This window comes from Leptonychotes weddellii, chromosome 7 (assembly GCF_054177405.1).
Source record: "Leptonychotes weddellii isolate Sample4059 chromosome 7, ASM5417740v2, whole genome shotgun sequence".
NCBI classification, from domain to species: Eukaryota; Metazoa; Chordata; class Mammalia; order Carnivora; family Phocidae; genus Leptonychotes; species Leptonychotes weddellii.
The window spans coordinates 59508486-59532681 of NC_138375.1; the positions used below are offsets into that span (position 1 = coordinate 59508486).

Consider the following 24196-nt stretch of genomic DNA (forward strand, 5'->3'; position numbering starts at 1 on the left):
CTGGCCTCTCAGTTCCTTGACCTTTTGTCTATCAGCTCCCGTGGATCATACCATCTCAGCCTTTCTCAAGTGGGGTTCTGAGAGAGAAGTAGGCCTAATGCCCAAGACAGCCATTGTATGTAATGAATTAACCTCTGTCCTTTGCCACTCGAATTGTACCAGTTATGTACCATCCTTGGGAGAAGTAAGAAACTGCCAATTCATTATCTGTGGTCTCCGGTTCCAATGAAGAATCCTGGTTCCTCAACCCTGGTTCTGGTTGAGCCTTTCAATAATAATTGTGCCACTTTCAAGATCTCACTTGATCATAGTGATCAAGCTATCATTATGATCCAAGTAAACATTAGACCCTGCCTGGAATACTGCAAATGCCTCCTGTTCACTTCTACTTTTGCTCCTGGTCCTCTACAGACTATATTTCACACAGTAGCCAGAGTTGGATTACATCATTCCCTTGCTCTCAACCGTTCTATGGCATTTCATCATATTTAGAATAAAGTGCAAAAACCCAGATGATCTGATCACTGATCTGATCTCATTTTCTCATATTGTCCCATTCTCTGATCACCAGCCCCTATCTTTTCCAACTCACTCCCTCTAATATCCTAACTCCAATAATCCTTCAGCCCCACTGGGATGTCTAAATCTAGACTATCACCTTTTCATTGTCCATTACCCTGTCATGGCCTCACTTCTTACCTAACTTAGATTTCACCGTTATCATATTAACAATTCCCTTGAATATTCTCTCAACTCATTTCTACTTTCTATTGTACTCCCTGGCAAAACCCAATTTTGGTTAGATCCAACCTTCTACCTATTTATTACGTGTCCACAAGCAGCACAACAATGCTGACTGGGCTCACAGTATATTTAAGACCACAGACCTCAAGTGGCCCCTCAGTACTGCCCAGCAATCATCATATGTTTCCATAGTCAGTTTATTCTTCTACTCTCCCAGAGACTATTTTATTTCTCCTCTGCTATCTTTAAACCTCCAGTATCCATCCTGACTCTGGAGTCGCCATTTTTGTTTTGATACAACAACTTTATTGAGATATGATTCATATTACATAATTCACTAACTTAAAGTGTAATTCAATGGTTTTTAGTATATTCATAGTTGTGCAACTATCGCCACTATCAATTTTATAGTATTTTCAATAACTGAAAAAGAAACCTGTTCCCATTAGCAGTCACTCTCCATTTCCCTGCTAACCTCCAGCCCTAGGCAAACCACTGATCTACTTCTGTCTCTATGGGTTTGCCCACTCTGGGCATGTCATATAAATTGAATTGTACTATGTTTGGTCTTTTGTGACTGGCTTCTTTCACTTAACATATGTTTCCAAGGTTCATCCGTGTTGTAGCATATATCAGTAATTTATTCCTTTTTTTCCAGACCATGGCTGCACCATTTTATATTCCCACAGAAAATGTACTGGGGGCGGGGGGGAGGGTACCAATTTCTCCACATTCTTGCCAACATTTGTTATTTTTGTTTTAAATAGAGATCCTAGTGGGTGTGAAGTATCTCGTGATTTTGACTTGCATTTCTCTATTGACTAATGATGCTGATCACTTTTTCATGTGCTTGTTGGCCATTTGTGTATTTTCTTTGGAGAAATGTCTACTTGAGTCTTTTGTTTTAATTGGGTTGTCTTTTTGTTGTTGAGTGGTAAGAGTTCTTTATATATTCTGGAATCGAGACCTTTAACAGATACATGATCTGCAAATATTTTCTCCCATTCTGTATATTTTTCTTTTTACTTTCTTGATAGCGTCCTTTGATGCACAGCAGCTTTAAATTTTGATGGTGTCTAATTTATCTATTTTTGTCTTATATTGCTTATAGTTTTGGTGTCATATCTAAGAATCCATTGCCAAATCTAAGGTCCTGAAGATTTACCCCTAAGAGAGTTTTAGAGTTTTTAGTACTTACATTTAGGTCTTCGATCTATTTTTTGTATGTAGTCTGAAGTAGGAATCAACTTTTTCTTTTGCATGTGGACATTCAGTTGTCTTACCACCATTTGTTGAATAGACTATTTTCCCCCTACTGAATTATCCTGATAGCCTTGTCGAAACCTGGTTAGCTATAAATGTACGGTTTTAATTCTGGACTCTCAATTCTATTCCATTGATCTATATATATCTATCCTTATGCCAGCAGCATACTGTCTTGATTGGTAAGTTATATAATTAGGAAGTGTGAACCCTCAACTTTGTTCTTTTTCAGGACTGTTTTGGCTGTTTTGGATCTCCTGAATTTCCTAATCTCAAAAAATGGAGTCATCATTAAACCAGTTGCTCAGGGCAAAACCATGGTGTCACCTGAGTTTTCTCTTTCTGTCATACTCCAGAAATCCTGTAGGTTCAATCTCCAACATACATCCCAAATTTGGCAACTTCTTTACCTCACAGCTATCATTATGATCCAAGTAAACATTAGACCCTGCCTGGAATACTGCAAATGCCTCCTGTTCACTTCTACTTTTGCTCCTGGTCCTCTACAGACTATATTTCACACAGTAGCCAGAGCTGGATTACATCATTCCCTTGCTCTCAACCGTTCTATGGCATTTCATCATATTTAGAATAAAGTGCAAAAAAAACCCAGATAATCTGATCACTGATCTGATCTCTCCTCTCTTTTCCTCGGTTGCTCATCCCACTGTACTCATTGTGGCTTCCCTGCTGCTGTAAGAAACATGTCAAACACTCTTGCTTTAGGAGCTTTATAGTTATTCCCTTTACGCATATTAAAGTATTTATAGATGATATAATGCGCCTGAAAACTGCTTCCCCAAAATCTAGTGGGGGGTGGATGGAAGGCATGTTATAAGTGAAAAAAGATTTGTCATATGTTGATAACTACTGAAGTTAGAAAACAGGTTCACAGGGATTCATTACACTGTTAAACAATGAAAATAAAAAATAGATTCAACATAAAACCTGCTGGTAAAAACTATGTTAAAAAAAAAAGTAAAGAAAGGATACATATCAAACTACAACAGTAGTTTGGATTGGGCTGGGTCATGGATAAATTTTTTCTGAATAAAATTTCCCTAAAATCTTCTACAATAAAGATGTGATGCTCAAAAAAATTGTTAGAAGGCAAAACAGTCTAATGATTAGGAGTAGAGCCCTTGGGTAAAGGGCAAATTCCAGATCTGGACAGGATAAGTCATGGTAACCCTATAACCTCTTGTCATAAAATGTAAGTGCTCAAAAATTTGATGGGCACATGCCCAAAGTTTATAGAAGACAACCTGAAGGGACTTCCACTGGTCAAATTTGGAACAATTTGAACATCAAAATGACTACTGGAAAGAATGAATTACAACACATTAAATTTAAAAAATGAATCCAGGGCACCTGGCTAGCTCAGTTGGAGGAACATGCAAATCTTGATCTTGCAGTTGTGAGTTTGAGCCCCACACTGAATGTAGAGATGACTTCAAAATAAAAAAATCTTAAAAAAAAAATGAATCCATGAGTTCATTCCACATTAAAAAAATACTAACAAGGAAAGAAAGTTCTTCTTTACAGAAGAATGTCAGCTAATCAATGTAGAAGAATGGCAGAACAAAAAAATCGTTCACTGCTATAATAATAATTAATTTAAGCAAGAATCACCAATTGATGTTAAAACCATGGGTGAATGTCTGCTTGAGAATAGAATATTCATATTGTCTCAAGGCACTACCCCATAGATGACATACTTATCACAAAAAGGGGAAAGGGTACCTTTATAGAAGAAAATCTGGTAAACACCACCTTAAAGAGAAGATCAAATTTAACAATGCCAATAGTACAAACTGATGATCATTTGCCCCCTGATATGATGTTATGGATTGAATGTTTGTGTCCCCCCATAATTCATATGTTGAAATTCTAACCCCCAGTGTGATAGTATTAGAAGGTGAGGCCCTTGGGTGGTGATTAGCTCATGAGAGTTGAGCCTTCATGAATGGGATTAGTGCCATTAAAAGGGGCTGAAGAAACCAGAGCTCTCTCCTTTTATCACATGAGACATAGCAAAAAGTCAGCAACCTACAACCCAGAAGAAGGCTCTCTCCAAAACACAACAATGCTAGCTAGCACCCTGACCTCAGACTTCCAGCCTCCAGAACTGTGAGAAATAAATTTCTGTTTTTTATAAGCCACCCAGTCTGTGGTACTTTGTTAGAGCAGCCCAAAATGACCAAGACATGATGCATTTAGAAGACTACAATATTCCCTTTGTTATATTCTTGTCAAAAATGTTCAACCTGAATATAATCATAGGAAAACATCAGACAAATCCAAACTGAGGAATACTCCTGGAGGAAGAACCAGAAAAGAGAAGACCCCGTTTTTTGTAAATAAACCCAGGTCTCTGAATGACTCCAGAACCATTCATGTACAAAAGAGACTCCAGTTAAGGATAAAAGAACCAAATTAAGATTTGAACTGCCTCCCCAAACAAGAATATGCAGTTTAATTCCAACCCAGTCAACTAATAAAACAAACAATACTTTAATAAGACAGACTCTAGAATATCCACAATATAACATTCACAATGTCCAAGATAAAATTCAAGAAACATACAAGGAGAATGAGGCAAATGTGACGTTTTCAGCTTACAGGGGTACAACAATTTGAATGATCATAGATTTCTTGTCAGAAACTATGGAGGCCAGAAGAAGGTGGAATAAAGGATTTAAAGTGGAGGGGGTGCCTGGGTGGCTCAGTTGGTTAAGCGACTGCCTTTGGCTTGGGTCGTGATCCCAGAGTCCTGGGATCTAGTCCCACATCGGGCTCCCTGCTCTGCTGTCTCTCTCAAATAAATAAATAAATAAATCCTTTAAAAGAATAAAAATACAGGGCGCACGGGTGGCTCAGTTAGGCATCTGTCTTAGGCTCAGGGCATGATCCTGGGGTCCTGAGATCGAGCCTTGCATCAGGCTCCCTGCTCAGTGAGGAGCCTGCTTCTCCCTCTCCCTCTGCCGCTCCCCCTGCTCTCTTACTCTCTTTCAAATAAGTAAATAAAATCTTAAAAAAAAAAAAAAAAAGAAAACACAAATACGTTAAAAGTAACTGAACAGAAAAAGATATACTAGGCAAACAGAAGACATAAAAGAGCTGGAATGGCTAAAACTGTTCAGTTGTTCTATCAGATAAAATATACTTCAAGAAAAATATTAACAGAGATAAAGTTGGAAGCTAAGGAATATACTTACAAGTTGACTGCAAAATTTATATAGAAATGCAAAAGACTATAATATCCAGCAATCTTAAAAAAGAACAAAGGGAATTTTTGCTACCTGACTTCAAGACTTACTATGAAGCTACTGTAATCAAGATATTTGTATCATTGGCATAAAGATAAACAGATCAGTGAACTGTAACAGAGAACAAGACCTCACTTATATAGTCATTTAATTTTTCTAAAAAGGCAACAAAGTAATCCATTAAGAAAAGGAAGTTTTTTCCACAAATGGTGCTGAACAACTGATATTCATACAGAAGAAATAAACCTCACCCCTTACTTCACACCTTCCACAAAAATTAATTCAGAATGCATCATAAACCTAAACAGAAAACAATAAGCATTAAAAAAATTGACAAATTAAACTTCTTCTTGGGGCGCCTGGGTGGCTCAGTCGTTAAGCGTCTGCCTTCGGCTCAGGTCACGATCCCAGGGTCCTGGGATCGAGCCCGACATCGGGCTCCCTGCTCCACGGGGAAGCCTGCTTCTCTCTCTCCCACTCCCCCTGCTTGTGTTTCCTCTCTCACTGTGTCTCTGTCAAATAAATAAAATCTTTAAAAAAAAAAAAAAATTAAACTTCTTCTTAAAACTTCTGCTCATCAAGACACCATTAGGAAAACAGGCAAGTCACAGACTAGAAGAAATTGTCTTTATGACATATATGTGACAAATGACTAGTATTCAGGACATATAGAGAATTCCTGTCTCAATAATAAAAAGTCAAACAAACCAAGGGCGCCTGGGTGGCTCAGTTGGTTAAGCATCCAACTCTTAATATTGGCTTAGTTATGATCTCAGGGTCGTGGAGCCCTGCATCTGGCTCTGCTGCTCAGTGGGGAGTCTGCTTTAGATTCTCTCTCCTTCTCCCTCTGCACCTCCCTACCTCAAATAAATAAGTAAATCTTAAAAAAAAAAAAAGTTCAAACAATCCAATTTACTAGCTTAGTGATTTTGACAAAGTTACTTACTTCTCCTTGGGAATGACAATTTAATTTTAAGGTTGCTGCAAAGATCAGATGAGACAAGGGTTAAGTATAAATACAGAAGTGCACAGTGCTTAACACAAAGCAACAGTAATAGGAGGCACTGTTATAAAGACTAGGAATACGTTATAAACTATGAACTTAAACTTTTTTTTTCTGAACGAGAGAATCCTGTTTTCAAATAAAATCTCATTTGAAACCCAATATACAAAAATTCATAAAAGCAGAGTTCTGGATGAGGTAGGTGATAAAGGTAGACTCTTTACCAATACTAGTCCTGGCTGCCAAGCCCTTTCCATACCTCCACAGAACCCTAGGGATCTACAGAACACATTCTGAAAAACCAATGCTGTAGAACAGGGATAGGCAAATTATGGCAAATAAATGTATTTATATTTATAGGATAGGCAAATAAACAAATTATTTTAGAAATAAACTTTTACTGGAACAAAGCCATCTAGTTCATTTACATATTGTCTCCGGCCACTTTTGTGCTGTAATAGCACAGTTGTGTAGCTGTGACAGAGATTTGAGTAGCTGTGACAGAGACCATATGGCCTACAAAGCCTAAAATATTTATTATCTGTCCCTTTAAGAAAAGTCTGTCAACTCTGGCTTTAAAAGAGTACATTTTCGGGCGCCTGGGTGGCTCAGTTGGTTAAGCGACTGCCTTCGGCTCAGGTCATGATCCTGGAGTCCCAGGATCGAGTCCTGCATCGGGCTCCCTGCTCGGCAGGGAGTCTGCTTCTCCCTCTGACCCTCCCCCCTCTCATGCTCTCTCTATCTCATTCTCTCTCAAATGAATAAATAAAATCTTTAAAAAAAAATAAAAGAGTACATTTTCAGAGGGCCTACCTGCATAGCACTGTTAAGATGCTGTGGTGGGAATAAAAACGACTATGACACAGTTACTGTTAATAACAATACTAAGCTTATGAGTATAAATCATGAGTGTTTAAGTCTTAAAAAGGAACACCTTGCAGGTGTGACTCTCCTGTAAATTAAAAGAGCCTGAGATATTAGTATCAAAAACTCTCTGCAATGTATAAAGCTTGTTGGACTCTGATTTCAAACAATCAGAAGACTCAAGGAGATCTGAATCCACCAAATATTTGATGATATTAATTTTTTAGGTATGATGGTTAGATAGGCTTTTCTTTTAGAGATCTTAGGGTGCCTGGGTGGCTCAGTCGGTTGAGCATCCAACTCTCAGTTTCAGCTCAGGTCATAATCTCATGGGTCATGAGATCCAGCCCTGCGTTGAGCTCCACGCTCAGCAGGGAGTCTGCTTGAAGATTCTCTCCCTCTACCTTCTAGTGCTCTCTCTCTCAAATAAATCTTTTTTTTAAAGATTTTATTTGACAGAGAGAGAGAGAGCAGCAGAGCACAAGCAGTGGGAACAGCAGAGGGAGAGGAAGAAGCAGGCTTCCCGCCGAGCAGGGAGCCTGATGCCGGGCTCGATCCCAGGACCCTGGGATCACGACCCGAGCCGAAGTCAGTCGCTTAACCAACTGAGCCACCCAGGTGCCCTTAAAAAATAAAATAAAAAAATAAACAGATCTTATCTTTCATGGATACTTAGTAATATAATGAAGGATATCTGGGATCTGATTTGAAATAATCTGAGGAGAGAAGATTATGGATGGAATATAGATAAAACAGCAGTGACCAAGAGTTGATGAATGGGTGGTACACTGGGGTTCAAAGTACTACTATCCTCTCAATTTTTAGTCGAATTTTATGTTTGTATTTAAAACACACACATAATCCTTTTTACAAGACAACAGTCAAAATTAGACTAGCCATTGTCTTTTGAAGAAACTGGTATGAAAGGTAGCACTAGATATAAAGAACCCAGAAAAAAATCCAAGAGGTTTCTCTCTAAAGAATCATTAATGGCAATTATATCCAGTGCGCACATACTGTCATCAGAGCCTAAATTAAGGTAATACTAAATGTGTTTCATATAGAGGAAAAAAAACTCTGAACTTCTCTGAATTTTACAAGTGGCTGCTTTATCAAGGTTCTTAGAGAAGTGAAATGAATGACAAGAAGCATAATAGAAACATATAAGCTCTTTAAAATGTTAATAATATATACAAAAAAAATATCGAAACCAATCATCCAACTTAAAAACTACACTATTCTCAAAATTGATTATCTAACTGCGTACTTCTTCTTGATCCCATCCTGTCTCCACCTACCTCCACCAAGAATCCTTTATTCTCAAAATTATATTATTAGTTTGTTCTTATAGAAACACACACAGTTTTAGTATCAATTCTTAAAACAATATATTGACTATCATATTAAATTTAGTATTCTGAATCTTTTTTTTTAATCTGAACATTCCTGGATAATTCTTTGGAGTATAAGCTTTTTAATTAAGGCTGATTGTGTAAAAAATAATAATAATAAAGCTGATTGTGTAGCCCAGCTCCTGCCACTTTCTAGGTATGTGATATTGCAGAAATTATTTTCCTGTCAAGCCTCCTCTTCTATAAAAGTGGAATAATATCTGTTTCAAAGATTGTTATGAGAATTAAAGCAAAATATACAAAAAGCACAGTTCCTGGTATATAGCAGGTACTCATAAATGGTAGCTCTTATTGGTTGATATTAGGTATGATCTGTAAAGACGTGGCAAATTAAATCCTTTTACTTAATGGAAAAATAGTATCTTGCTATCAAGTGTTTCCTTTATATTATGCCCTTAGACTCCTTAAGTAAAAATTCAGTCTGTGAATAGACAATTTCCACAGCCACCACCAGAAGTAATTCTGATAGTTCATCTGATCCTTTCACTTTGCACACACACTTTTCAGAGGTGACTTATGTCATATCAACTCTGTTCACTAGGAAATAGTCTGAATCCACCAAACTGTTTTTCCCAGGTAATTGAAAAGCTGACAAGGTCAATTCTGATGAGATCAGATTTCATGTCTGCATTCAGGGATGAAGGATTCTAGTACTCTGCCTTCCTAAAACTGACTGAGGCTTCCATGGTCTCCTCAAACTTTCCCGACTGTGTGTATTCCCATCTCCATACATGGGAAGGCAGATAGAACCTGTAGCAATGAAGAATGCTAGTCCTGGAATTAGGTCAACCTGGGCTTGGGCCCTGGTTCTACTGCTTATTAGCTATCTGATGCTGGACAAGTACTAAACCTCTCTGATGCCAGTTTCCTTGTAAGAAAAATGAAGATAACAGTAACACTTACCTTCTAAGGTAACTAAAGTCCTGCCTGTGGCCCTAAGATAGTTCTAATGGAGATGACTGATCTAATATTAATTCCTTGAACTTTCTTCTTTCTTAAAATGCTCTAGATGCCTGAATTAAAAAATGTGACTAGATCATAAAGTGAGAGAACTCTGAAATGGTTTTTAGCTGATAATATTCCTTCAACACATAATGCTTTGGGTATTAACTCAGGTGCTAATAAGAGCTATTTTATTTTTCAAGGAAAGAATAAGCACATCTGGCAGAAGAAAACTGCTAAAAGAATCCTGAGGTCTGGCTCTTTAGCAGCAAGGCACAATGAGTAGGGGTAACTGAAGCAAAGACAAAGTCAATGTTAAGAGGAATAAGATAGAAGAGTGAAGGCACTGAGGACTCAAGCAGACACAGACTGCAGTCAGACTGCCATTTCATATGCCAAATCATACAGCAACTTTATTACTGTATCACAGTGGAGCAGATATGAGAAAATGTTTCACAGAAAGGTTGAACGAAAGCTGTCAGAAGACAACCAAGATGCAAGAGGAGGGGAGGGAAGAGGCACACTGCTGCTACATTATTAATACAAGAGGAGAAGGGTTACATGCAGTGCAACTTAACAAGTCTGGGGTGAAGGTACTGGTCATCCAGTAGCTATGTCAATAGGCATTCAAATAAGATGGTGGCCATTCCTGAAAATGCCAACAGTTCTGGAGTCAAGTTATCAAAGAGGAATCTCTTAAATAGTATACAACTTTGGGCATCTGGTTCCTGGTGATTCCTGTACCAAACCACGACCTTCTCCTACCTCTTAGCTTCCTATCATCATCAATAGCAATAAATTCTTTATCCTTTCTCCTTGATGCCCACCCCCCTTAATTCTGCATGGATTCCAAAACTCTTTTCCCCATATCAGTGCCACTTCTATTCACACCAATTAGATCTTTCTACAGAATCAGCACTCCTCTTCAAGAAATAAAAGCTTTGACAGTATTCACACAAGGAGGTTGCTTTCTCAGGCTGCGTAAATCTGGAAACTTGGTGAAAACTGATGGATGGATAGAAAAAACCTGGAAAGCACCCTGGAAGCAAAAGGCAAATCACTTATAAAGAACTTATATAAACGGATAAGAAAAATACTAGGAACCCAAAAGATACTTGGGCAAAGTTGAGAGAACAATTCTTCAAAGAAGAAAGACAAATTGGCTTTTTAAAAAAAGAAAAAATTTCAATTTACTACTAATCAAAGAAATATAAACTACAGTGAATTGCTATTATTTATCTATCAAATATGCCAAGATCTGTAAAAAAGAAAAAAAAATATTCCTCAGTATTTGGATGGTGTTGTGAAAAGAACAGTCTCATATGCTAGTGGTGAGAATTTAAATAACTGAAATCTTTCTACAAAGCAATCTTAAAACTTTATAGATATAATCCAGTAATTCCACTTTTAGTAATCCTAGTTTAGTAAAACAGAAATTCAGACAATTTATGTATTACAAGGCTTACGCCACTGGCTTGCTTGCTTTCTTTATTAAAAGATTTTATTTTTTAAGTAATCTCTACACCCAACATGGGGCTTCATCTCACAACCCCAAGATAAAGAGTCACATGCTCCAATGACTGATCCAGCCAGGCACCCCAAGAAGGCTCATGCTATTTTAGATGTTTATCTTTAACAGGGGGAAAAAAAAAAAAAAAAAAGGTAAAAAAACCCATGCCTGATATTAGGGGAACACTTAAATAAGAATCTGCTCTTTTTCTTGCCAACCAGAAGTAATCCCTTCCACCTTTATAAGTGGTTAGTGCCTCTATTTTAGTACTTCAGCTGATTTGTATCATACTTATGCCCAAGTCTGTTTGCTACACTGGACTATAAATTCCCTGAGTATAAATCTGAGGTCCCAGTCACCTCTCTCATATCCCTTTATCACATCTTGAGCACCCCCAGGACCTAGCACAACACTTCACTAAATCATTTAGAACACAAAAATTTCTATTAAGTTGAATCACTGTACAAAGCAAATTAATCGACTTCAAAGAGTATGATTTTATACATATGTAAACAAATATATAAAATACATACATAAAAGACATAAACACTAAATTTAAAACAGACCTAATTCCACCACAATTTGCAATAAGGTCAATTCCACAAGATGATAGGAATATTAGATTCCTAATACAGGAGTATTAGAAGGCAACAGTCAAAATCTACAGCCTTGCCCCTTTGACCCCTCCTTCCTGCCTAGAACACAGATGTGAGGTCTAGATATAAAAAAGCCACCTTGAAACCATGAGTCAAGAAGCTACAAGTCAAAGACTGTAGAGCCAAAAGAGAAAAGCCTAAGTTCTCATTACATCATTGAGCTACTGTCTCACTTTAGATACACCTTGTTATGTGAGAAAAAGAAACCCTACATATTAAGCCCATTGTTAATGGTGTTTTCTGTTACTGTGATTTATAGAATTTTGTGACAGATATCAAGAGGGTTTTCTGTTACTTGTTCTGACTTATAAACAATGCATATCCATCTACTTGGTTACAGCAACTAGACCGCGAATGGACACTTAAATCAAAACCTAATCGAAAGTCTTTCTCTAGGGGCGCCTGGATGGCTCAGTCGTTAAGCATCTGCCTTCGGCTCAGATCATGATCCCAGGGTCCTGGGATCAAGCCCCGCATCAGGAGGCCTGCTTCTCCCTCTCCCACTCCCCCGGCTTGTGTTCCCTCTCTCGCTGTGTCTCTGGCAAATAAATAAAATCTTAAAAAAAAAAAAGTCTTTCTCTAGAATGATTTATAGTTTCAGGAGAAAGAACTCCTTTCCATTAAAGACTAACAGTCTACAGCTGTGGGCAGACATCTTGTTTGCCCTTGAAAAGACCTCAGACAAGTAAGAGTCAAGAGATGGAGAGACATCATCTGAGCCCCTAGATCCAGCTCTGTCTGAAACCTACACCAGACTTCCCAATTACCATGCAAATTAACTTGTTTTTTGCTTATGGTTACTTGAATTATATTTCTAACACTTACATCCCAAAGAGTCCTATACACTACAGTGAAGTAAACACACAAAAAATTCTTTTACACTTGAAAAAATACCCCATATTAACCAACATATTTCAAGTTAATTTGTCATTCTACAATTGCCTATTTCCTTTCATACTGCCCATACTAAAACCACACTGAATCACTTGTTCTTTCCTGTATATTGTTCATATTTTTCTATTTATGTGATTTTGCCTACTGTTCTTTTACATTAATGCCCTTCCATCTTAATCTCTAATCACATTTCCTCTGAAACACCACAGACTGCATGTCCATTAGTAGTTCTAACCTTGTGTTACAGTTATTCATGTGCATGCCTTTTCTGCCCAACTGCACTATAATCTCAGTATGTTTGGATTTGTATATCTCCCCACAGGCCTCTGTCTCCAAAATCCATGTTATTTTTACTAAGCCCATGCTATTTCCCAATTGTTAACACCTCAGTAGTTAGGTGTCAATAGCAATATAGTTAATCTAATCCTCCTAGGTACCACAAAAGCCATATTAACACAAGTGAGAAGACTAAGTGGGGCACAAACTACAGTCAGGTAGATAAATTCAGGTATATAAAACAGAAAAAGTTAAACTTTGTCTAATTAAAAAAAAATTTTTTTTTTAAAGATTTTATTTATTTGACAGCAAGAGAGATAGCGAGAGCAGGAACACAAGCAGGGGGAGTGGGAGAGGGAGAGGAAAAAGCAGGCTCCCCGCGGAGCAGGGAGTCCGACACAGGGCTCGATCCCAGGACCCCGGGATCATGACCTGAGCCGAAGGCAGAAGCCTAACGACTGAGCCACCCAGGCGCCCCTAACAAATTTTTTTCATTAGAGATGTTCAGGTCTTATAATTTTTGCTGAGTCACCCAAGTCAAGCCTATTCTAGGCCTCAGTCCTTCTCTGTTAGCTGTCAGGCAAGTCTACAGCAAGGACTCTCCCCTCCATTCACCTACTTACCCACTATTATTTTTCCAGGAGATATCCATGAAGAGAAATCCATTCTTGACAGTATCCTGACTCTAAGCCACACCCATGTATCTAGGCCCAAAGTGTACACAGTTAATGCCTTCAGCTTCCCTAACTCTCCTACAATCTATTTCTCACTAGCTTATTATTCTTACCACCTTACCACTTCCTTGCCTTTCATCTTCCCCTTAGCTCTACGGCTGATGGCTTATCCTTTATGTATTGGCATACACAGACTTCAGAAAGACTACACAGGCAGGAATAATATTCAATAATAACAGCGGCTACCAGTTATTGAACATTTATTGTGTGCTAAACACAGTGCTAGGTACTTTATAAAGTGTCTCTGATTCTTTTTTTTTACAATTTTATTTATTTATTTGAGAGGGAAAGTGAGTGAGAGAAAGAGAGAGCATGGGGTGGGGGGGGCAGAGAGAGAGGGAGAAAAAGACTCCCCGCTGAACAGGGAGCCCAATACAGGGCTCGATCCTGGAACTCCTGGATTATGACCCGAGCTGAAGGCAGACGCTTGTAGAGCCATCCAGGTGCCCCTAAAGTGTCTCTGATTCCCATGATAATCCTAATGATGTCAAACTAATTTTACAAACAAGGCATCTGATCCTCAAAAAGGTAAGGTCATTTGTTAAATATTATCCAGCTGACAAGTATTACAGCTGAAATTTAAATTCAGATCTGTCTAGTTCCAAAGCCTGTGTTTCTCCCACTCGATCACACTGCCAAAAATAAAATGTTGGCTGTTCTCCCAGCTTCCACTGTTGTCCCCCACCCCAACAATCTATAATAGAGCAGAGTGATCCTTTATTCAAATATAAATTCATTCTTTGCTCAGATCCCTCCAATGGTTCCCCCTTTGCTCAGAGTAAAAGCTAAAATACTTACTATGGCCTAAGAACCCTATGTGATCTGTCCACTTTTCCCTCCCCAATTACCTCTCTAATCTCATTGTTTATCTTTCCCTCACTTAACTTCACTCCAGCCACACAGGCTTGTCATTCCTCATACACATCAAGCCTGTTCACAACCAAAGGTCTTTGCACTTACTGTTCCCTCTGCCTGTAACACACTCTTCTCTCCACCTTGAAATCCCTCACTTCCTTTAGGTCTCTGCTCAGATGTCACCTTCTCAATGAGACCTTCTCTGACCACCTATTCTAAATTGCTACCTCCTGACCTCAGTGCTCCCTAACCGCCTCTTCCTCTGCTTTCTTTTCTTCTCCAAAATACTTATCACCACTTAACATATTGTATGTTTATTTATTTGTCAGTATCCCACTGCTAGAATATAAACTCCATGAGTACAGGAACTTTGTATATTCTGTTCACTGTATTTGGTATATAGCAGTTATTTAGTAAATATTTACTGAATGAGTAAATGGAGAGCTTCATTCTTCCTAAGTGTTTAAATAAAAATGGTCTCAAACACATTTTCCAGAAAGCAAATACAAAGGCAACCTGTCTTTGTCCTAGTCTAGATTAATTTAGCGAATCTTCTCCCCTCAAACAATGCAACCCCCTCTAATTTTCCATACCTATGGATAGCCATGTCATTGAGCAACAAACTGAGCAGACTGAGCCAACTTACCCAGAGTGTGGTATTATAATCAAATAAAACTTATAGCAAAGTTAATCAGACACATATTTAATGATATGCATAATTGTTATTGTGCTGCATGGTAACTAGGCATAAATGGTAGACACTTCATGTAAATGACTCTAATTACTATTTCTTTTACACAGCCAAACCAAGCATGTCTAGGATTAGATTTGGGGGAAACCAGGAAGGAGGGGAGAGCTGGATACTTAACTCTGGAAGGTAAGTCCTCTCTCTTATTCCATCCCCTTAGGCATTGGGCTAACAGTCTCTCAGTCTGGGTTATGCATTTTCAAGAATAACTCTTTCCCTTCCATAGCAGGAGAGGCTCCCTTTTACCAAAAACTAGGCTGAGGGCTTGTCTGATTCCAGTCATAAAATGTGAGAGGAACAATCACTACTATCTCTGTCAAGGAAGACAGGGACAGGCAAGCTGGTGAAAAAAACAAAGATAGCAAACTTATTTTTGGTATGATATGGAAAGAACATGGCACACTAGTAGGTGCTTTACGTAATTCCTCTAACTACTTCCCTACCCCACCTATAGCTCCAAACTCTGTTCCTAGGACACAGGAATAAAGCAAAGAGTGGGACAATTCCAGTGGGGACTCCCTGCTCCAAATTCTGTTATAGGGTCATAGAGAGTAATTCAGGTTAGCAAGTTAACACTACTAGAAAAATAAAGTGGAAGCTGTTGTTTAGTAGTTGTTTCCCTTGCTTCCTATCTTATCTAACCTATAGGAGGATAAAGGGCATCCTACTTTCCCACTGGTTTATCCAAAACTATCCAGCCTTCCCAGCCCAGGCTAAACCCACCCTCTCTGAGACATCACCCCTATTCACTGCAGCTCTCCTCTGTCCTACTGAACTTACAGTCAGAATCATTCATTTGGGTACATGATCATTGACTTTGTGTCAAATCTTGCTGATTTCTTTTTTTTTTTTTAAGATTTTATTTATTTGACAGAGAGAGACACAGTGAGAAAGGGAACACAAGCAGGGGGAGTGGGAGAGGGAGAAGCAGGCTCCCTGCAGAGCAGGGAGCCCGATGTGGGGCTCAATCCCAGGACCCCAGGATCATGACCTGAGCCAAAGGCAGACACCCAACGACTGAGCCACCCAGACGCCCCTTGTTAATTAATTTCTTAGGTTAATGTTTATCTCCCCAATGAGACTGCAAACCCTTAATGGCAGAAATTCTGTCTTAAACTTCTTTAGTAACCCACATAAGTTTTAGCACCATTAAGAAAAAAAAATGTTCTGTAAGTAACTGGATTAATTAATGCTGAGGAGGAAGGCAATAGGTGATAGAAAGGAATCAAATTTCTCACTCTAGGTAGACAAGTTGGTGTTGAAATTTATAGTATTCTAGATTTGTCTTTATTATACTCCTGAACTAATTTTTAAAACAAATTTCCCTATGAAAAAAAAAAGTGTTGGAGCACCTAGGAGGCTCAGTCAGTTGGGTGTCCAACTCTTGGTTTCGGCTCAGGTGGTAATCTCATGGATCATTGGATTGAGCCCTGAGTCAGGCTCCAAGCTCATTGCAGAGTCTGCTTGAGGATTCTCTCCCTCTGCCCCTCCCCTCCACCTCAGGCGAGAGCCTGCTCTCTCTCTAAAATAAGTAAATAAATCTTTACAAAAAAGAATAAGAAAGTGTTACTGTCATTCAGGATATAGCAGACATCTTTGCATGGAGGTCTGAGACATCTGGATCAGAGCTACAAGACATACAGTGCCGAGAATATACAGGCTTCCAAGTCTATCAGAAAACATATATGTATATATCTATGTCTGAAAGAGTCCTCAAGACCAGAGTGTAAATCCCACCGAGCAGCATTAGACAGGGTCACTGACCCTTGTCCCAGTGGAATAAAGAGAACCTGAAATGCTTTCCCGGAATGAATGACAGTGCAAGTCTCAGTCTCCTTTGCCCACCTGATGGTGTCAGCTTCTCAACAAGTCCAATGAGAAAACCTGGTTCTGGTGGTATAAATATTCAGAATACTCAGAAACAAGTCTGAATCAATTTCAACAGCATGTATCTGGGGCTGTGAGTTGCCCCACCACACCCTAGTAAGGAAAAACAGGCTAAAAGACAAGTATTATAGAGCTGAAAGATGTCTTTGGACAGTAATGAATACCAAAACCTGCTGTTTAACCACAAACTATAAGAGTTCGGTCTCAGAGGTGGCAGTAGGAGCTACTTTATACTACCCCTTACCTAATAACTCTGACCAGAAGAAGGTTATCTTTCCTAGAGCTCAAGGTACATTCAGCTTCTCAAACTCATTTATTTTTGGACCTCAATGCTGAGTAGGTTGTTGACTCAGATAACTAATGCCAGTGGGTAAGCATGTTTGGTGAGATAGGCAGGATAGTTTCTTCCTTCTCTTGTCACCAAATGTCCAGCCCCAGAATTCTTTCAGTCACTGGAACTCTGCTAAAAAAATCAGACCTGAAGAGCTATGTCAAATTAAAACTGCATCTAGAACCCTAGTCCTTCAGTGTTCTACTAAAAAGAGATGATGGCCAGATTTAGGTCTTCAACTTTCACTGTATTTAAAAGATAACCACGCTATTAAAATGATGCTTAAAAATGATGACAAAATCTCTGACCCAGTAATTACACTACTGGGAATAGTAATAGCAGCTAAAAGTCCTTATTTACTTTGTGCTAGGCACGGTGCTATGCACTTTCCTTAAAATATCTCATTTAACCTCACAAAAATCAAATAAGGTCATTACTATTAACTGGCCAGCTGCATAAAGGGAAGCTAGGAAACTAGCACAAAATCACACACTGGTAAGTGACAAGGATGGGATTCAACCTCAAACTGACTAGACTCCAGAGCCTATCTTTTTTACTATCACCCAAACTAGTAATATATATATCCTCGGGAAATAACCCCAAAATTCAACAACTTTAGGCATAAAAGGCTCAATGACATATAATATGGCAACCTGAAACATGCTAAATACACAACAGCTAAGTAAGGGGAGACAATTCAGATTACAGAATATTATGTAAGCATTAAAAATATTTTTACACATAGCTTTAGCTGACATGGGGGAAATTTTATGCTATTAGTAGAAAAAGCAAAATACAAATTTTACAGATATTAAGATCTCAACTATGTAAAAAATATATCTGTCCATGGAAAGATCTAAATTTACTGCTAAATAAAAAAAGCAAATTGTAGAATAATATGTATACTATAATGTGGTCCCATTTATGTGAGTAGTGTCTGATTCATTTTAAGTATTCAATAAATATAAGCAATTATTATTATATTGAACATGACTACTTTATAATCAGAAAAATCAAATTTATTTAAATTCTAAGCTTAGGTACTACCTTATATAATAAATAAAAAGTATATTATTTCAGAAAAATTAAATAACATGTGCCTTTCTTCCTGGAAATCTTAACTTATAAAAATACCTCACAATTATATAATTTCAGATTAAATACTTCTAAGTTATGGGAATCAAGTAGGACTGAGACATGCAACACTTCCAATCATCTAAGGTATGGTTATATTCAACACGTTGGACCACAGAGAGCTGGGCTGATACTATTATATTTACAGTTTAAAGCCACAGACAGAAAGGCAAGATTGGGGGTGGTAATTCAAGGGTTGCAATGAACAAGCAGATTTCTCTTGGTCAGTAACTCACAGTGCACCAAAACCAAGGTTTTTGATGTTCTCTTCAAGAGGTAACCAATAGTTCCAGGGTGATGCAGCACAGAATATAGGACATGAATTGAAATTAGGGATACTGGGGCGCCTGGGTGGCTCAGTCGTTAAGCGCCTGCCTTCGGCTCAGGTCATGATCCCAGGGTCCTGAGATTGAGCCCCACATTGGGCTCTCTGCTCTGCAGGAAGCCTGCTTCTCCCTCTCCCACTCCCCCTGCTTGTGTTCCCTCTCTCACAGTGTCTCTCTCTGTCAAATAAATAAATAAAATCTTAAAAAAAAAAAAAAAATTAGGGATACTTTTTAGCTGCAGTTTTAAGGTAGAACTTTTACACACAAAACCCCACAAGGGACTTATCTTGAATAAAAAATGAGTAACTCTTATAACATTGTATGTCAACTATACTTCAATTTTGAAAAAAATGGGCAACTCTAGAACTTACTTCCTCAAGTTCCATAGGAGTCTCAATATTTGAATATGTAAGATGAAACACAAGGTCCATAGCATCGCACTGATTTTTGGCCTACATATACCACAGTGTAAGTTGAAACATTAAAAGATAAAGATTTTCCCCTTCCCTTTCTCCTGAGTATGTACAACAAAATAGCATACCTGCCAAAGTAATAAAGAACATGAAAAGTACTGGAGAATTAAGTAGATAACAGAAAGAAAAACCAACCAACCAACCCAACAACTTTAACTTTGAGGAAGAGTGGTCTGATTTTCCTATACTGCATTGCACAGGATTACAAAACTACCATCAAAGAAAAGTTTGATAAATCCTGATAAGTTTTACCTGTGTCTTGCCCTATCAGCCCATTGCAGTACATGGCATGTCGCTCAATCTTTGTGGGTGGGAAGCCTTGGTCACATAGTGGGCAGGACACCTGGGTACTGGATGAGACTGTAGAAATAGGTATTTCCTTCTCAGCATTTCCCCTGTTACCAACCTGAAGAAAATAATAAATGGCAACTGTAATACCTTTACAATATAAAACATCTTTTCCCTCAAAGAACTGCAAGAGATTCCATCCCATATTTCATTTACTTTTTTTTAAACATATACCTCTTTTTTTTTTAACATTTTATTTTATTTATTTGAGAGAGTGAGAGAGAGAGCAAAGAGGGGGTAGGGTCAGAGGGAGAAGCAGACTCCCCGATGAGCAGGGAGCCCAATGCGGGACTCGATCCGGGGACTCCAGGATCATGACCTGAGCTGAAGGCAGTCGCTTAATCAACTGAGCCACCCAGACACCCTCATTTACTTTCAAAGAGACAATACTGAGGCGCCTGGGTGGCTCAATAGGTTAAGCCTCTGACTCTTGATTTCGGCTCAGGTCATGATCTCAGGGTCATGACACTGAGCCCCAAATCAGGCTCTGCGCTGGGCATGGAGCCTGCTTAAGATTCTCCCTCTCCCTCTGCCCTGCCCTGCCCAGCTCTGATCCACCCCCAACGCATGTTCTCTCTCTCAAAAAAAAGAAAAAAGAGAGAGAGAGAGGGAGAGAGAGAATACCAATCAGTTTGCTAAATTCAGATCTGAAGATTAGTTAGTAATATAGTTAACAGTTATTCAGAACCTGCATACTATATGCTAAACACTCTGCATGTAATACTCATTTAATCCTCATAGTAATCTTACAAAGGTATTAACATAACCTTTCTTACAAACGAAGAAAGCATTGTCCGAAACAGTAAAGCAACTTGCCCAAAGTTACATAACAAATAAGAGGCAGAGCTGAAATTCAAAATCAAGGACTATTTAGTTTCAAAACCTGAGGGCACTCCTCTCTATCAAACTCTTAGGTCAGTATGCTGTGTCTGCTGTTTCAAACAATCTACATATCAACAGCATCTCAAAGAAACTTTTTCAATCTCATAAAAGAACTGTGAGCATTCCCAGTGACTCCAGACATAAGGAGTTAGGAAACAAAAGAGTTAAGCAAAAGCACAACTAAAATTTAAGACCTAGACCTCAGCTTAGACCAGTAAGACATACCACCTCTTCTGTTTTATCTGTGACTTTTAGATTAAAAGAGGAAACAAAACAGAACTAAGACCCAAATATATAAGCAGGCTCAAATGAAAGTCCTTAAGACAATTCTGCAGAAGCCATTCTTACACCTTCTCTCTCCTATTCCTTTCAGTGTTTTATAATCACCATTTTTCCTACAGTTGCCAGTGTCTGAGAAGCAGTTTTACCTTTACAGGTCAGAGCCAAGAACTCTGCAGTGATTAATTCAACAGTATGCGTGAGCACTGCAGCACTACTGCCTAACACTCGCTTCAAAGGACAGCATGTCCTAACCAATCAATGTGAAACTATCCCGCATAGCCACTGCTTCCATTTAAGAGCAAAGAACACCTGGGCTGTTATTATGCCTTACTACAGGGAAAAAATAAACCCTCTTCTGGTACAAGATCAAAACAAGACCAAAACTGCAATGGGTAGATAATTTGAGCTCTGGAGTTTTTTTTGTTTTTTGGTTTAGGCCATTCCTAAAATCTACTGCTTGTGAATGTGATCCAACAGAGGGAAACAGGCCATCTATATACCAAGTCGAACAGTTTCTACAACTGCCAGAAAATGTCGTTTTCAACCCACCTGTGGCCTTTTACTTTAAAAGGGGGAAAAAAAGAAAGATGAAATAGGAACTAACAGTGATTGAATTCATTTTCTATACCAGGCTTGGCCAAGCATTTTCCATAACCATCACTCACAACCACCCAACTGGCAGAGGGATCACTAGGTCTAGTATTACACAAGAGGAAATTGATGTTTGTTTAAAAGGCAAAGTAACCTGCTGATCACAAAGTTAGTAACTGGACAATCTAGACTTGAACCCAGGATTCTGTGGCATCAAAACTTCAGTATTTCTATTCTACCAAATTGCGGCAAAAGCAAAAAAGGCATCCTCTCTACTTTGTTGCTGACCCTGCAGGATATTGGGAGACTACCTGGTTCTATTATTCTTCTCTAGAAGGTGGAGAAAGTCAAGTGTGTCTGGAAGTTCTAGGTGTTATTTATTCCAAGCTTAGTCACTTAGTTTCTCATAAACCCAGGTTCTTCTGTTCATAAATCTTATAAGGAAAAGTTGTCTTGTGCATGCAAAGCCATTTGAACAGAGGGGAGAAAAATCAATATACCCTAAAATTTGCAAGTAGTCTTGAGTTACTGAAAGTTAATGGCAATTGAGCAGTTACTTGGCATTCTAAAGTTCACTGAGCACAGAAATGTTATATGACATGAATGTCACTGGCACTCACACCCAGCACTATACTCCTTTGTATTCATCACCAGCTCTATAAAATGCACAGAATGTCCCTTCAATACTATTTGTGTCCCCACAAATACTATTAATGTATTCAAGAGAGAGTAGTCTATTATTGTCTTATTGTGAATACAAGACCACTTCTAATCACATTCATAGACAACCCAGAGGTTTCTGAACATTTTTATATAAAGTAAGATTTTTTTTCAGCACCATTTAAAAGTTCTATTTAAATATTAACTACAGAGGAACTTCAAAAGGAAAAAATGTAAGTGAAGCAGCTTTTATTAGGACCCTGCAGTCAGGGATTCAGTCTCTGAAGAGCTGCTTCTACTTCTTTTAAAATACTATACAGTCATTTCTCAAAAGAGGTACTTGGACACTGAATCTTGATCTCTTAAAGGTTGGTCCTTACCTTCTGGCCTCAAAAGAAACCTCACCTCAAGAAATGAACCAGGTAAAAATAAAAGTATGTCCTACAAATCACCAGCCCTCCGTCCCTCCCCAACCCAGTTTATGTGCAGCTTAGAAAGCTCTTTAGATCTTTCCCCTCTTTCCATAGGACTCAACACAGTTTACTTAAAAACCAACTAACTAAACCAACTGTTTGATTCTGAATAACTTCTATTAACTTTTCTGAGAAAAGAGTATCTCTAACCAAGGGATTATCTCAGGCAAGATATTCAGAAAATACTATTTCCAAAGGAACCTGACCACCGCAGGAAATCAAATCAAGAAGGATTACAGTTCTGCCATGCTATTCCAAATAACTCAAATACTGCTGAGCAATTCTCTGTCATTAGTAAGCTAATATCACTGAACAGCCACAATATATTACAAAGCAGTAAAATAAGAACTGGTTCCACATGCATACTTCTACTTGTGCCAAATCTCTGCTATGCGTTTCATATTCTTTATCTAATTTAATCTTCAAAGCAACCCAGTAAAATAGGTTATTTTTTGTCTCCATTTTACATGTGAAGAACTGACATTCAGAGAAGCATTCCTCTTCTATGCTTCCCTAATGCCCCAGACATCTCTCTTATCATTTTATTTGTCAGACCACGTTATAATTATCTATGTGTCTGTCTCCTCCCTTACCAGGACCCTTTGAGGGCAGGGACTGTTTTTGTGTTGTTGTTGATCTTTGTACCTCAAGAGTCTAAAATGAACAATTGGCACACAGTATACAAACTATAATATCTGTCAAATATATGAAATGAATAAAACAATTAATTAATTTGCCCAAGATTACAAAATTAAGTGATAGGGTTGGGATTCTTCTAATTCCAATGCTCAAGCTCCTTGCACTATACCATACCACCTTCCAATAAACAAGAAATTTTAGGACAAATGACCCTATACACAGATTCCAAGATCAAGAGTCCACACCATTATGATACTATCTTTGTGCTTATAAAATGTTCAGATTCTACCTTTTTTTTTTTTTTAAAGATTTTTTATTTATTTGACAGAGAGACACAGTGAGAGAGGGAACACAAGCAGAGGGAGTGGGAGAGGGAGAAGCAGGCTTCCCGCTGATCGATGCGGGGCTCGATCCCAGGACCCTGGGATCATGACCTGAGCTGAAGGCAGACGCTTAACGACTGAGCCATCCAGGCGCCCCAGATTCTACCTTTCTAATAAGTGACTTGAACTAGTGATTACTCAATGACTTAAAAACTATAGTATCTCTAACATCTTTTAATGGAAACAGAATTCTAAGACCATTTACAGACATCCACAGATACCAGCAAACAGCAACACTGAAAAAGAGGACATTCAATGTGAGAAAGGCCATATAATTCCATCCCTTTGATGTGTACTGGTGCAGACATATACACTATAAATTCTAAATAGGGTTCATGCTCTTTGCCCCAAACAAAGAACGGTCTCCTTTGCAGTCATGGATGGGTAAGAAATCAGCCTTCATTAACAAAAAGATTGTAGGGCTTCTGTAGTTAAGATGACTATGTTAGTAACACTCTGTTCCCCATCCCCATTTAGAAGGTTCTGGTCCCTCCCTGAGAAGCCATTTTAACATTATCTAGCAGGATCTGTCCTCAGTTACTCTGCTGCAGGGAGTGTTACCATCAGGGAATCTTGGTCTGTCAGTTGTGACAGGTCAGGTTCCAAGGAACCAAGCA

General features: G+C 38.5%; 1 protein-coding gene across 6 annotated transcripts in view; it reads right to left on the bottom strand.

Annotated features, from left to right (window-relative positions):
* The window catches only part of UIMC1 (ubiquitin interaction motif containing 1), a 156663-nt gene that overhangs the window by 13949 nt on the left and 118518 nt on the right, over positions 1–24196 (bottom strand). For all 6 annotated transcript variants that reach the window (XM_081826396.1, XM_081826400.1, XM_081826395.1 and 3 more), the window contains one exon: positions 19574–19727. In XM_081826396.1, coding sequence (XP_081682522.1) covers positions 19574–19727 — 154 coding nt within the window. The remainder of the gene's footprint in view (positions 1–19573; positions 19728–24196) is intronic.